The 12,677-nt window shown below is 38.4% G+C and overlaps 1 protein-coding gene across 4 annotated transcripts in view; it reads right to left on the bottom strand.

The window, feature by feature from the left end:
* The window catches only part of FUBP1 (far upstream element binding protein 1), a 40,999-nt gene that overhangs the window by 21,895 nt on the left and 6,427 nt on the right, over positions 1-12,677 (bottom strand). For 2 of the 4 annotated variants that reach the window (XM_003784211.3, XM_012801716.2), the window contains exons 2-13: positions 10,982-11,072; positions 9,315-9,353; positions 8,317-8,356; positions 7,760-7,812; positions 7,595-7,666; positions 7,400-7,457; positions 3,167-3,329; positions 2,974-3,072; positions 2,751-2,852; positions 2,126-2,228; positions 1,927-2,027; positions 782-923 (exon numbers count right to left, since the gene is read on the bottom strand). In XM_003784211.3, coding sequence (XP_003784259.1) covers positions 782-923; positions 1,927-2,027; positions 2,126-2,228; positions 2,751-2,852; positions 2,974-3,072; positions 3,167-3,329; positions 7,400-7,457; positions 7,595-7,666; positions 7,760-7,812; positions 8,317-8,356; positions 9,315-9,353; positions 10,982-11,072 — 1,063 coding nt within the window. The remainder of the gene's footprint in view (positions 1-781; positions 924-1,926; positions 2,028-2,125; positions 2,229-2,750; positions 2,853-2,973; positions 3,073-3,166; positions 3,330-7,399; positions 7,458-7,594; positions 7,667-7,759; positions 7,813-8,316; positions 8,357-9,314; positions 9,354-10,981; positions 11,073-12,677) is intronic. The other 2 variants (XM_023509939.1, XM_012801715.2) reach the window with 1 other exon arrangement.

Raw genomic sequence — 12,677 nt, 5'->3', positions numbered from 1 at the left:
AAAATAGCTAGGCATTGTGGTAGGCGCCGTAGTCCCAGCTACTTGGGAGGCTGAAGCAAGAGAATCACTTAAGCCCAAGAGTTGGAGGTTCCTGTGAGCTGTGATGCCACAGCACTCTACTGAGGGCAACATACATAGTGAGACTCTGTCTCATTAGAACAAAAAAAAAAACTTAACAAAGTATCTGCTTTTTGGCTTGGCACCTGTGGCTCAAGTGGAAAAAAAATATGCTTTCATAAATTGCTTTTAAAAGCAACTTAAGTCTTGCTATTATCTCTTTATTAAAAAGGAAAAAAATAATATAAATATAAACCAACACAAGTTCAAATTTTAATACGTAGGACTCAAGAAAAAGCAAAATAGGCTCAGTGCCTGTGGCTCAAGTGGCTAAGGCGTCAGCCACATACACCTAAGGTGGCAGGTTCGTATCTAGCTTGGGCCTGCCAAACAATGACAGCTGCAACCAAAAAATAGCTGGGCGTTGTGGCGGGCGCCTGTAGTCCCAGCTACTTGGGAGGCAGAGGCAGGAGACTCGCTTAAACCCAGGAGTTGGAGTTTGCTGTGAGCTGCGATGCCATAGCACTCTACTCAGGGGGACAGCTTGAGGCTCTGTCTCAAAAAAAATAAAAAGAAAAAGAAAAATGAAGAAACACTCAAACCAGTTTTGGAGCCAAAAGAAATGTCTTACACTAACAATTGGTCCTCTTTCTCTTCAATGCTATGAGATTTTAATCTTGCTCTTTTTATGTGTGAAGCACTAAGATAATTTAAAATACTTTGCCTTTTCCTATTATTAATCCAGTTTTCCCAGTTGGCACAATGAAATTAAATTCTTGTAGTCCACCAGGTGGTCCCATGTTCCAGTTGCCTTGACCTCTACCTCTTCCTCGACCACCAGGTCCAGGTCCACCTGGATTACCAGCCTAAGAAGAAAGAAAGATAAGAAGAAAGTTAAGAACAGAGAAACTTTTTTTTTAAAAAAGACAAGAGTCTCACTGTGTCACCCCTGGTAGAGTGCCATGGCATCACAGCTCACAGCAGCAACTTTAAACTCTTGGGTTCAAGCAAATCTTTTGTGTCAGCCTCTCAAGTACCTGGGATTACAGGTGCCTGCCACAAAGCCTGACTATTTTTTTCAGAGACAAGGTCTTGCTCTGGCTCAGGCTGGTCTTGAACTTGTGAGCTCAGGCAATCCACCCGCCTCAGCTTCCCAGAGTGCTGTGATTACAGCCATGAGCCATCAGATCCGGCTAAACTTGACTGAGCCACAAAGTTAGAGATGCCTTAGCCCGAATAATCACCAAATTAATGACTATCAATTATCAATCTACTTTTAGAGATGAAGTCTTGCTATGTTACTCAGGTGGAAATGTAGGGGCTCAATTAATAGCTCACTATGTATGGCCTCTAAGAATCATCTTATCTTGGCTGAGTAGCCAGGACCACAGGCGTTACAGTCGCACACCACCATTGCCAACTATTATTATTATTATTATTTTTTTTTTTGCTATATTGCCCAGGCTGGTCTCAAATCATTCCTTCCTCTGCAGTCTCTCAAGTATCTGGGAGGTTAAAAGTGTGAGTCACCTCACCTAGCTCCTGCTACCATTTATTTTTTCTAATTCAGTTGACTAAGGTAGGGCACTTACATAGTAATTCCTGGTGCTTCTACCTTAAAGCAAGTTTAACTTGCTAGCAATTAAAGCATTACTTATCAAGAGGACTGACATAAAAATATGAGGGAAGGCATGTTCAGAGTAGATGAAAGAAAATCTTGTAAAAACAAAAATTTAAAAAAAAATTTTTTTTTTTTTTGCAGTTTTTGACCAGGGGCCGGGTTTGAACCTGCCACCTCCAGTATTTGGGGCTAGCGCCCTACTCCTTGAGCCACAGGCACTGCCCCAAAATGTTAACTTTCTATCAAACCTGAACACTTCGAAGAAGGTCCGTAATAATTTCTGCAGCATGCTGACAACGGTCTGGAGGTCCTGTTATTTGTGCTATTCTATCAGGTGTTGTTCCATCATCTTTAAAGCAAAGAAACACACATGTGGGATTAATAAATACGTGGATGTCAAAACAAACTGCTATTACACTTAGAAGACTGACATACACACTCACTTACCTGGCTTAAACTGAATCCGAACACCAGCATCATTTTGTATTTTTTTTATCATTTCTCCATTTCTTCCTATTACAATACCAACAGCAAATCTTGGAATGGGAACCTTATGTAAAGAAGACTAAGTATTAAGAAAGCTATTTTCTTAAAAAATTTATGTGTATCAAATCATAAAAGTATATACAAGGGCATGTTTATATCAGAAAGGCAACAAGATGACAAATTTACAATTCTGTATTCTTTTTTCTTTTTCTGAGACAAAGTTTCACTATGTCGCCCTCCGTAGAGTGCCATAGCATTACAGCTCACAGCAACCTCAAACTCTTAGGCTTAAGCGATTTCTTGCCTCAGCCTCCCATGTAGCTGGGGGTGCCTGCCACAATACCCAGCTATTTTTTGGTTGCAGTTGTCAATGTTTAACAGGCCCAGGTCAGGCTCGAACCCGCCAGCCCCGGTGCATGTGGCCAGCGCCCTACTCACTGAGCTACAGGCACTGAGCCTACAATTCTGTATTCTAAAGTAGAAAAAGGGCTATCATGTTAAAGGCTATCTAACGCAAAACAGGAAAAACACTACTATTGTATTTATGGATTAGAATATAACCATTTCTGAATGATGTTTTACTTACATCTATCCCTTCATTTCCTCCTATTCTTGACCCATACTCATTTCGAACTTCTCTGAAACCACCTTGATCACGAATTAACTCTAACACCATTTCCTTGGCTTGCTAAAGTAGAAAAAGTTAGTTTAGAAAGCATGTCTCAAAACATTTTAATTATTCATGCATGTTTGCTCAATCCCATCCAATCCAAACTCCTTCTTTATATAAAGTAGAAAGTTAAGTTTACTTGAACTTTATATGGGTCTCCTGTAATCCTAAGAGGTTTGTCGGCACCAGTGTTCTGAGGCCCATCTTGTATCATAACCATTTTAACTCCAGCTCGCTCCTGTTATAATCAGAGAAATCATATGTATTAATAAAAAAGAAGAAAATGACCAAAAAATAGACAAAAATCAATCATTTTACAAATATAACAATACCTGAAGTTGTTTAATAGTCTCTCCTCCCTTTCCAATAACCAATCCAGCCTTGCTAGCTGGAATCATGATTTCTTGAACTGCATTTCCTGGTCCATCGCCATGATGGAAGCCAGGAGCTGGTCTTCCTTTTTCAACAATCTGGTCCAGTAACCGTTTTGCTGATCTGTTAACAAGTTAATATTAAGAAAATAAGGAGTAGAACATCCAAGCTTTCCAAACAGAGAAATACAAAATAATATAATACTCCTTCTATCCTGATTCAAAATTACGTGCCGTAAAGCTATTTCTTTTCTTTCTTTCTTTTTTTAAGATACAGAGTCTTACTTTATTGCCCTCGGTAGAATGCTATGGTGTCACAGCTCACAGCAACCTACAACTCCTGGGCTTACGCAATTCTCTTGCCTCGGCCTCCCAAGTAGCTGGGATTACAGGTGCCTGCCACAACACTCGGCTATTTTTTTTTTGTTGTTGGCAGTTTAGCCAGGGCCAGGTTCGAACCTGCCACCCTCAGTATATGGGGCTGGCACCCTTCCCACTGAGCCATAGACCCTTTCTTTTTTTTTTTGAGACAGTCTTACTTTGACACCCTTGGTTATAGTGCCATGGTATAATAGCTCACAAGTTCAAACTTTCTTGCTTCAGCCTCCTATAGGCACCTGCCACAATGCCTGGCTAGTTTTAGAGACGGGGTCTTGCTTTTGCTCAGGCTGGCCTCTAACCTATGAGGCTCAGACAATCCACCAGTCTCAGCCTTCCAAGTGCTGGAATTACAGGCATGAACCACTGTACCCAGCTACTATTTCTTATTTATTTACTTTTTGAGGCATTCTCCCCGCTCCCCACTCTGAGCTAGAATGCAGTGGTATCATCATAGCTCACTGCAACCTCAAACTCTGGAGCTCAAGACATTCTCCTGCCTCAGCCTTTTGAAGAGCTGGGGCTTGAAGCACTTCTGTCACCCGCCATAGACACCCGTGGTGTCTACTACTGTGCTAGACTAATTTTTTAAATTTTGTGTAGAGATGTTCTCTTACTATGTTGCCTAGGCTGGACTCAAACCTCCTGGGCTCAAGTGATCCTCCCATCCTGGCCTCCCAAAATGCTAAGATTAAGTGCTCTTCTAGGTAATGGGATTAGAGAAGTAAAGAAAAGGGTTTCTGCTGGAGTGGCTTAACTTCATGTCATATTCAATACTACCAAGAAAATTAAGATAAGGACGGAATGTGTGTTTGCACACATATATGAGAAAGAACGCCATTTGACATGCAATAGATGTGAGAGGTCTCGTTGACAGAGATAAGAGCCAAACGAAGTGCACAGTTTTACTATGAAAAGTATCTGGGAGAGGCTCGATGCCTATAGCTGAGTGGCTAGGGTGCCCACCACATGAACTGGGGCTGGCGGGTTCAAACCTGGCCCAGGCCTGCCGAACAACAATGACAACTACAATAACAAAAAAAGCCAACCATTGTGGAGGGCGCCTGTAGTCCCTGCTAGTTGGGAGGCTAAGGTAAGAGAATCGCTCAAGTCCAAGAGTTGAAGGTTGCTGTGAGCTGTGACACCACAGCATTCTGGTGATATAGTCTCAAAGGTGGCTCAAAGGAGGGTGATATAGTCTCAAAAAAAAAAAAAAAGTATCTGGGAGAAAATGTTACAAAAGCGCAAAGGACTCGAGAACATGTTTGGTGTGCTAAAAGGCTAGGGGGAGGCTAAGTGGGATTAGAAGAGAGTGAGCTAATGGAAGACAGTAAAAAATGAAGTGAGAAAGGTGGCAGATAGGCTAGGCCATGACAAAGACGTTTATTTTATTTTTTTTTTTTTTTTTGAGACAGAGCCTCAAGCTGTCCCCCTGGGTAGAGTGCCGTGGCATTACAGCTCACAGCAACCTCCAACTCCTGGGCTCAAGCGAGTCTCCTGCCTCCGCCTCCCAAGTAGCTGGGACCACAGGCGCCCGCCACAACGCCCGGCTATTTTTTGGTTGCAGCCGTCATTGTTGTTTGGCGGGTCCGGGCTGGGGATTCGAACCCACCACCTTAGGTGTACGTGGCTGGCGCCTTAGCCAGTTGAGCTATAGGCGCTGAGCCAAGACGTTAACTTTAAAGAGGGAGGGTTTTGCAGAAATTTGAGCAGGGTAGTGATACAAATGGTTGTACTTTTTTTTGTAGTTTTTGGCCGGAGCCAGGTTCAAAACCCACCACCCCTGGTATATGGGGCGAGTACCCTACTCCTTGAGCCACAGGCACCTCCCAAGTTTTACATTTTTAAAGGATCACTATGGCTATTCTACTGTAATAGACTACTGAGGGACAGTGTAAAAAGAATGAAGACACGTTGCAATAATATAAACAAATGAATAAGGCATAGAAGGTGGCAAGAAGCTGGATTCTGAATAAATTGTGAAGAAAAAAAAAATGACCACGAGTTGCTTATGGATAAATGGGACATAAGAGAAAGATGAAAACTAAAAAACACATTTGCCCAAACAGGGAGATGAGATAATTAAGACGAATAAAAAAAAGGGTAGCTTGGGGATGATGTAAAAATCAAAGATTCTGTTTTTAGGGCGGCACCCAAAGCTCAGTGGGCAGGATGCCGGCCACATACACTGAGGCTTACAGGTTTGAACCCAGCCAGGGCCACCTAAACCATGACAACTGCAACAACAAAAAAAATAGCCGGGTGTTGTGGCAGTTGCCTATAGTCCCAGCTACTTTGGAGGCTAAGGCAAAAGAATCGCTTAAGCCCATGATTTTGAGGTTGGTGTGAGCTGTCGCTACGGTACTCTACCCAGAGCAATAGCTTGAGACTCTGTCTAAAAACAAACCAAAAAAAGCAGATACTGGCTTTTTTTTTTTTTTGCAGTTTTTGGCCAGGGCTGAGTTTGAAGCGGCCACCTCTGGCATATGAGGCTGGAGCCCTACTCTTTTGAGCCACAGGCGCCACCCCAGATTCTGTTTTTAATGATCTAAAGACATAGCTAATAGATATTCAAGTGAAGATACTGAGTGAGCAGCACATGTATGAAGCTGTAATTTAAGAAAGAGATTAAGACTGAAAATAAAAATCCAAGAGCATATAAAAACATGTATCAAATGAAATTTAATAGACTGAATGAAGTGATCTGATAGGTCTGTGTTGATGTACCTACCATACAAGGACTGAATTCTGAAGCACTTCCATGAGGAAGGGCCAGGAAGTTAAAGCAGAACCACCAAAAAAGACTGAGAAAGGGCAGCCCATTATGTAGGTGTCCCAGAGTCAAACAAATAACATATTTCAAGGAGGAAGCGGTTCACTATGTCATATTGCTGATAGGCTGAATGATGTGGCATTTCATTTGTGATCTTCAGGGAAATTTCCATGAAATAGTTGGAATAGAAGTTCAATTAATGTTGCGCTCAAGAAACATTAAAACAGGCAGATGTATGGTTAAGTACAGTCACCTCATTAAAGAAATTTTGTAAAAGAAAGCAGAGAAATGAAATGTGGGGTTTAGGCACAGTTTTTGAGATTTTGAGGAATGTCTGTGTGGTGTCAGAAATTATGTAGAAAACTAACGATAACGTTTTATCTTTCTCTCATGCCTCATCTATCCATAAGCAACTCTTGGTATTTTTTCTCATAATTATTCAGAATTATGAATCATTCATTATATGTCCCCTCAACTGCAGGGACATGACCTTTAATAGGAAGGAAGGGCTGGCCCTAGGCGCATGAACACACCAAAAAATAATATCTGAATACTATAGGTATAGAGAATAAATGAAAACTGAGGACAGAGAAAGGCAGAATTGTTTCTTTGGATTTGCTTTTGTTCTCCCAGTAAATAAGCTTAAACGGGAAAGAGGGGCTTAGACACTAAAGATTTGTAGGAGAGTGAGAGACAGTACTAATAAATAATCCTTAGAGAAAAGGGGGAGAGAGTGAATGGAACTAGAGAAATTGTAGGTACCTCAAAAGTCCTTTTGAGCTTAACTTGGGTTTTAGGTGACAGTCAATATAATTGTATATTTTTCTCTAGGCTACATTCAGCTTCTCATGTAAAGACTGGAGTAGATATACATAGAGTTTACATCATTTTCTGTGTTCAATAATTCAAATGATGAACCTGAACTGAGAGGCATGAGGCATATACTTTGGAGTTAAAGGAGATGATAATATAAAAGAAAGCTATAATGAAAGACAAAAACAAAGTTCATATTACTAGAAGACATTTAAGATTTTCATACTTACTGGACAGATTCAGGTGTTCCAGTTAACATACACGACCTTTCTGGAAGGCCACCACTGTCTACAATTAAAAAAAAAAGAAAAGAAAAAAAGAAAATTTTAGGTCAAAAGATTAATACGTAGCATCCTTATCACTAGAAACCTAAAACACACCCTCGCTTTCTAGACACTTTGATTAGACCAAAAGAAAAATGTTACCAGGAGCTATCTGTATTTTGCATCCAGATTCTTGTTGTATGCGTGAGATCTGTTCACCTCCTCTGCCAATTACTAGTTAAAAAAAAAGAAAAAGAAAATCATTTGCTAAATGATTATAATGTAGATACTTTATGTTTTCAAAACTTTAAAAGTTAGGTTACTTACTAAAGCCAACCATTCCATCTGGAACTTTGTATTCTTCTGTCATTACAGACCTGCTAAGAAATAATAGAAACTAACATTTACCTTCGAAGAGAAATTATTCACATACGAAAAGTAATCATCTAATAAAAATGAGAAATCTGATGTCTCCTGATGGCTTAAACTAAGGTTCTAAGCACATATTCTTGACAAAAATATGGCCTTATTACTTACATAATTAAAATAAAAACCTTACGGTGATAAACATCCAGTCAGGAAGGGATGGTAAATGGAATGGTTTAAAGGAATAAACTGTAAAGGAGTTGGAGTTTGGGGAATATCATCTTAACAGTTTTTCTAATTACTCTAGTTCTAAAATGTTCTAGCTATTCTTCCAAATTCTAAATGCATTTCACTCAAAAAGAAAAATGGTTATCTTCTCAAGTGAAGGAAAATGAAGTATACAGACACACAGACACACACACAAATGCAGACACATACAACACACAACCTTGGTTCTATGTGTACATATAACTTAACTAAAACTTGCAAAGTACTTTTTGGGAAGCTTCTGACCATACCTTTGTTGCTGATGCATTGGTGGTAACTGTGTTCCAAAAGCTACAAAAAAAAAATTGATAAAAATAAAATGAGAATTCACAATTCAGGTTATATACTTATATACTGAATAAGTATATAATCGAATACTTATATATTGAATATAATAACAAAGTATTCTAAGTCTCTCTCTGATGCAAAGATAATACTTTAAAGAGTAAAATTTTACACAGAACATCTAAAAACAGTGAAAATGCAGACATTATATTAGCAACGGCACAGAAAACTTTTTCAGTTTTTTTTTTTCTTTTTAAGTGGTACGAACACAGTTTAAGAATGGAGTAATTAGGCCAGACCTGGTGTCTCATGCCTATAATCCCAAGCACTCCAGGAGATGAAGGCCTGAGGACTGCTTGAGCTCAGGAGTCTGAGGCGGGCCTGTTGCCTATAGTCCCAGCTACTAGAGAGGCTGAGGGAGGAGGATTACTTGAGCCCAAGAACTTAAGGTTGCTGTGAGCTAGGTTGAGGCCGCAGGCAACAGAGACCCTGTGTCCCTGAAAAAGTAGTAGTTAAATAAAATAAATATGTGAAATAACCCAGCAACCAATCTATCTGGCTGTAATTGCGAAACTGTAAAATAGGAGAAAAGGGTATATTTTTACACAGAAATTCAGACTGGACTCTCTAAAGGAATATGACCAACTTCAAAGATACCAAACCTTAATATTAAAATTCAGTTAACTTTTTTTTTTGAGACAGAGCCTCACTTTGTCACCCTTGGTAGAATGCTGTGGTGTCACAGTTCATAGCAACCTGAAGCTCTTGGGCTCAAACAATTCTCTTGCTTTAGCCTCCCAAGCAGCTGGGACTACAGGTGCCTGCCACAACACCCAGCTATTTTTAGATATGGGGTCTCACTCTGGCTCAGGCTGGTGTCAAACCTGTGAGCACAGGTAATCCAACTGCCTTGGCCTCCCAAAAATTCAGTTAACTCTTAACCCAGTTTAAAATAAATACTTACAGTCATTTTGAGGAGCAACTTTCTTAGCATCTGGTTGATCTGAAAAATTAAGAGTTTTTAAATTTTTTGCCAAAAAAATACAAAACTTCTGTCCTCCCAAGCAAGATTATTAATATAACCATTTACTGAAATATCTCAGGGTCTGGTTTATCATTTGAACCAAAATTACCAAACTTCAACCCAATCTCAGTAATCTATAAGAAAAACTACATTTCTTTCACTCTCTAGTTTAAAAGAGGTACAGATATTTATAATAATTCTCTTTGTATCACTGACCTTCACATATGTTAAACACTTTAAATTGATACAAGACAGTATTTAGGTTCAGTACTATTATTACCTGCTAAAAGCTAATGATGCTTCTACTACCGGAACTGAAGATTGGAGGGAAAAACTACCAAAACATGAAAATCTATCAATCTGACGATGACCACAAAGCTATGACCAAAAAAAGCAAAAAACAAAACAAAACAAAAAAAATCCCAAAATAAAAACTCACATTTCAAGGTAATCTCAATCTAAACTGTTCTTTATTCCTAAATGAACATTTATGGCATAAAACTTCAGCAGAAAAACTCAAACCAACTACGTGACTACCTCCATCTAAATCCATTATACAGATGAATACAATGCATACCCTGGAACAAACAACCTATAGTTGAAAGTACTACATTCTCCCCCCGCCCCTTCAAACATAAATGATTAAGCAGAAGAATGCTGTGCAGCAAAAATTCAGACACATAATCCAAGAAGTATTTGTGTCCAGCTAAGAAACCACTGGGTTATTTCACGTTTACATACTAAACACAGGTAATAAATAAAAATTCCTGCCTTTAAAAGGAGAGGGCATTCCCTCCCAGTGTGTTGTACTGCTCGGACTTGTCCAAGAGCCATCTACACATAAAATAAAAAGAATGCATTACATACAACATCTGAAGCATCATTAGCTCATTTCTTTTGTATATTGAAAACCTCACCATAAATATGAAAGACACAAGTACTCCTGGGTCAAAAGGTATAAATACATTCTAAAAGCTCAGTGAGAATCCTCCTTTAAAAAAATAAGGGCAAAAAGAAAATATCAAAATTCACACATCAAAACTAAAACAAAAATATGTGCAGACTTGTAAGTTCAGAAGCTTCAACAATTATGTTTTTAAAAAAATATAAAGCACTATAAATCCAGTTTTAATACACATGTTTAAAGTTAAACCTGAAACCCAAAGTACTAAAACAAAACACATAACATAAAAAATGCTATAAACTGCAACACTCTATAGCAAACTATAGCAACTTTAACCTTTAAATGAAAATACGAAATAGAAAACAATATAACATTAAAGATTCACTTATGTACAATAAAACCAATGAAGTGTCTCTTAATTTATAGTTTTTCCCCCCAATATTATTAACAAGGTATCTGTGCAAACTATCGATCTGATGCAAACCTAAAAGAGGGAAAACAGAATGTTTTCTAGTAAGACAAAACCTGGTTGAGTCAAATTCTACCTACCTTGTCTAAGTCTGTTTTTTCCCCTGAGGCCAATATAATCCGTCTAATTTTTAAAATCTTATGATAAAAGCAGTGTCTCAATAAAACATGTCAAAAATAATGAAAATTACTTCAACTAAACACTGTATAAACAATACTCATGACTACCACTTACCTCCATCTTCTAAAGGTCTTTTTTGTCCCCCATAACCGTAGTCATTTGAATTCAGTGACGTCCCAGCATCACCTCCAATTTTTGCTGCAATCTTAAAAAAAAAAAAACAAAACCGAAAACATGCCACTGTTAAGGATAGCAAGACAAACTATATATTATTCATTGCTACATTGCCTCATTTATTTCCTAATACATATGTGCTAGATATTTTTTAGTATCACTGTAAGAAAATTCACTTGATAAAATTAAAGTTCAATTTATTACTACCATCAATACTTCAGGGAAATTAACAAATAATCACCTTTCGAATTAATCTTCCGATATACTCCCATAAGAACCAAAAAAGCAATTAATCGGCAATCTTAAGGAGAGACCAAGAAGGTTTAAAGAAAATCTGGATCTTAATTCTATCACAAGATAAAATTTCTTGCCATGGCTCTCTCCTATGACAGTTCAAAAGATGTGCATTGGCACAGAGAATGTGAACACTGTGGGATTCTAAGGCTATACTGTCTGACAAGGTAGCCATATCCAATATGTGGTTACTGAATACTTGCAAATGTGGCTAGCCAGAGCTAACATGTACTTTTAGGTATAAAACATGCACTCAATGTTGAAAATTTGGAACAAAGAATATAAAACATCTCAAAAACTTGTATACTAAACAGAAAAGGGTAATATTTTGGATATGCTGGGTTAAACAAAATGTGTGGCTTGCATTATATTTCCTTGTTATTCTCATTATATATTCAGGAGCCTGGGGAGTTCTACTGTAAGAAAGCTTCAGCTACAGAACTATAGTTATATTAAGTCATTTCCCTCTCAGAAAGATTTTTAACTTTTAGACTGGGGCAAATAACTGCTTGTACTTGACCAAACAAATATAAGAAATACCACCTACAAGTTACAAGTAGGGCATGACCAATAAATATTTACTACATTTTTCTATAATAAGGAAACTGGAACAAACTGGTGTCTATACTGGGCCAAACCCCACACTATAGTCTATATTCATTACAAAAGACGTGTGATGGGCTCATGAACATCATTCTTTCAATTCCAAGTATAACTGAAATCATCTGTAAAAAAAAAAAAAAGAAAGAAAGAAAACCAAACTTTCGATGACTGGAATTCCCCAAAGCAACCTTGATGTGAATAATCCAACTGCTTCAAGCTTCGTAATAATCAGAAAACTGAAGGTAAGAATATGTTCAAGGACATGAGTCATAAATCCAATTATGGATCACTTAAGTTTAATATGTATCAGTTCCTATATATTAACTGTACTTCCTAGATTTCTCTTTTCAGCATCAGTAAATGCAAACACTACAAAGCATTTTAGAAAGTATGAAAATACTTAAAGTATTAAAATGCATGGTGGGTCTCACCTGTATCCTAGCACTCTAGGAGGCCAAGGTAGGTGAAATGCTTGAGCTCAGGAGTTCAAGACCAGCCTGAGTAAGAGTGAGACCCCAATTCTACTAAAAACAGAAAAACTGAGGCAAGATGATCTCTTGAGCCCAAGAGCTTGAGGTTGCTGTGAGCTATAATGCCAGAACACTCTACTCAGGGTACAAGAGTGAGACTTTGTTTCAAAAACAAACAAGCAGGGGCAGTGCCTGTGGCTTAAAGAGTAAGGCACCAGCCCCATATACCCGAAGTGGCAGGTTCAAACCCAGCCCTAGCCAAAAAAAAA

This window comes from Otolemur garnettii, unplaced genomic scaffold, assembly GCF_000181295.1.
Source record: "Otolemur garnettii isolate 467f Iridium unplaced genomic scaffold, OtoGar3 scaffold00010, whole genome shotgun sequence".
In the NCBI taxonomy this organism is placed as follows: domain Eukaryota; kingdom Metazoa; phylum Chordata; class Mammalia; order Primates; family Galagidae; genus Otolemur; species Otolemur garnettii.
Note: the sequence above shows the minus strand (reverse complement) of the source record. Positions and strands in the feature narration are given on the sequence as shown.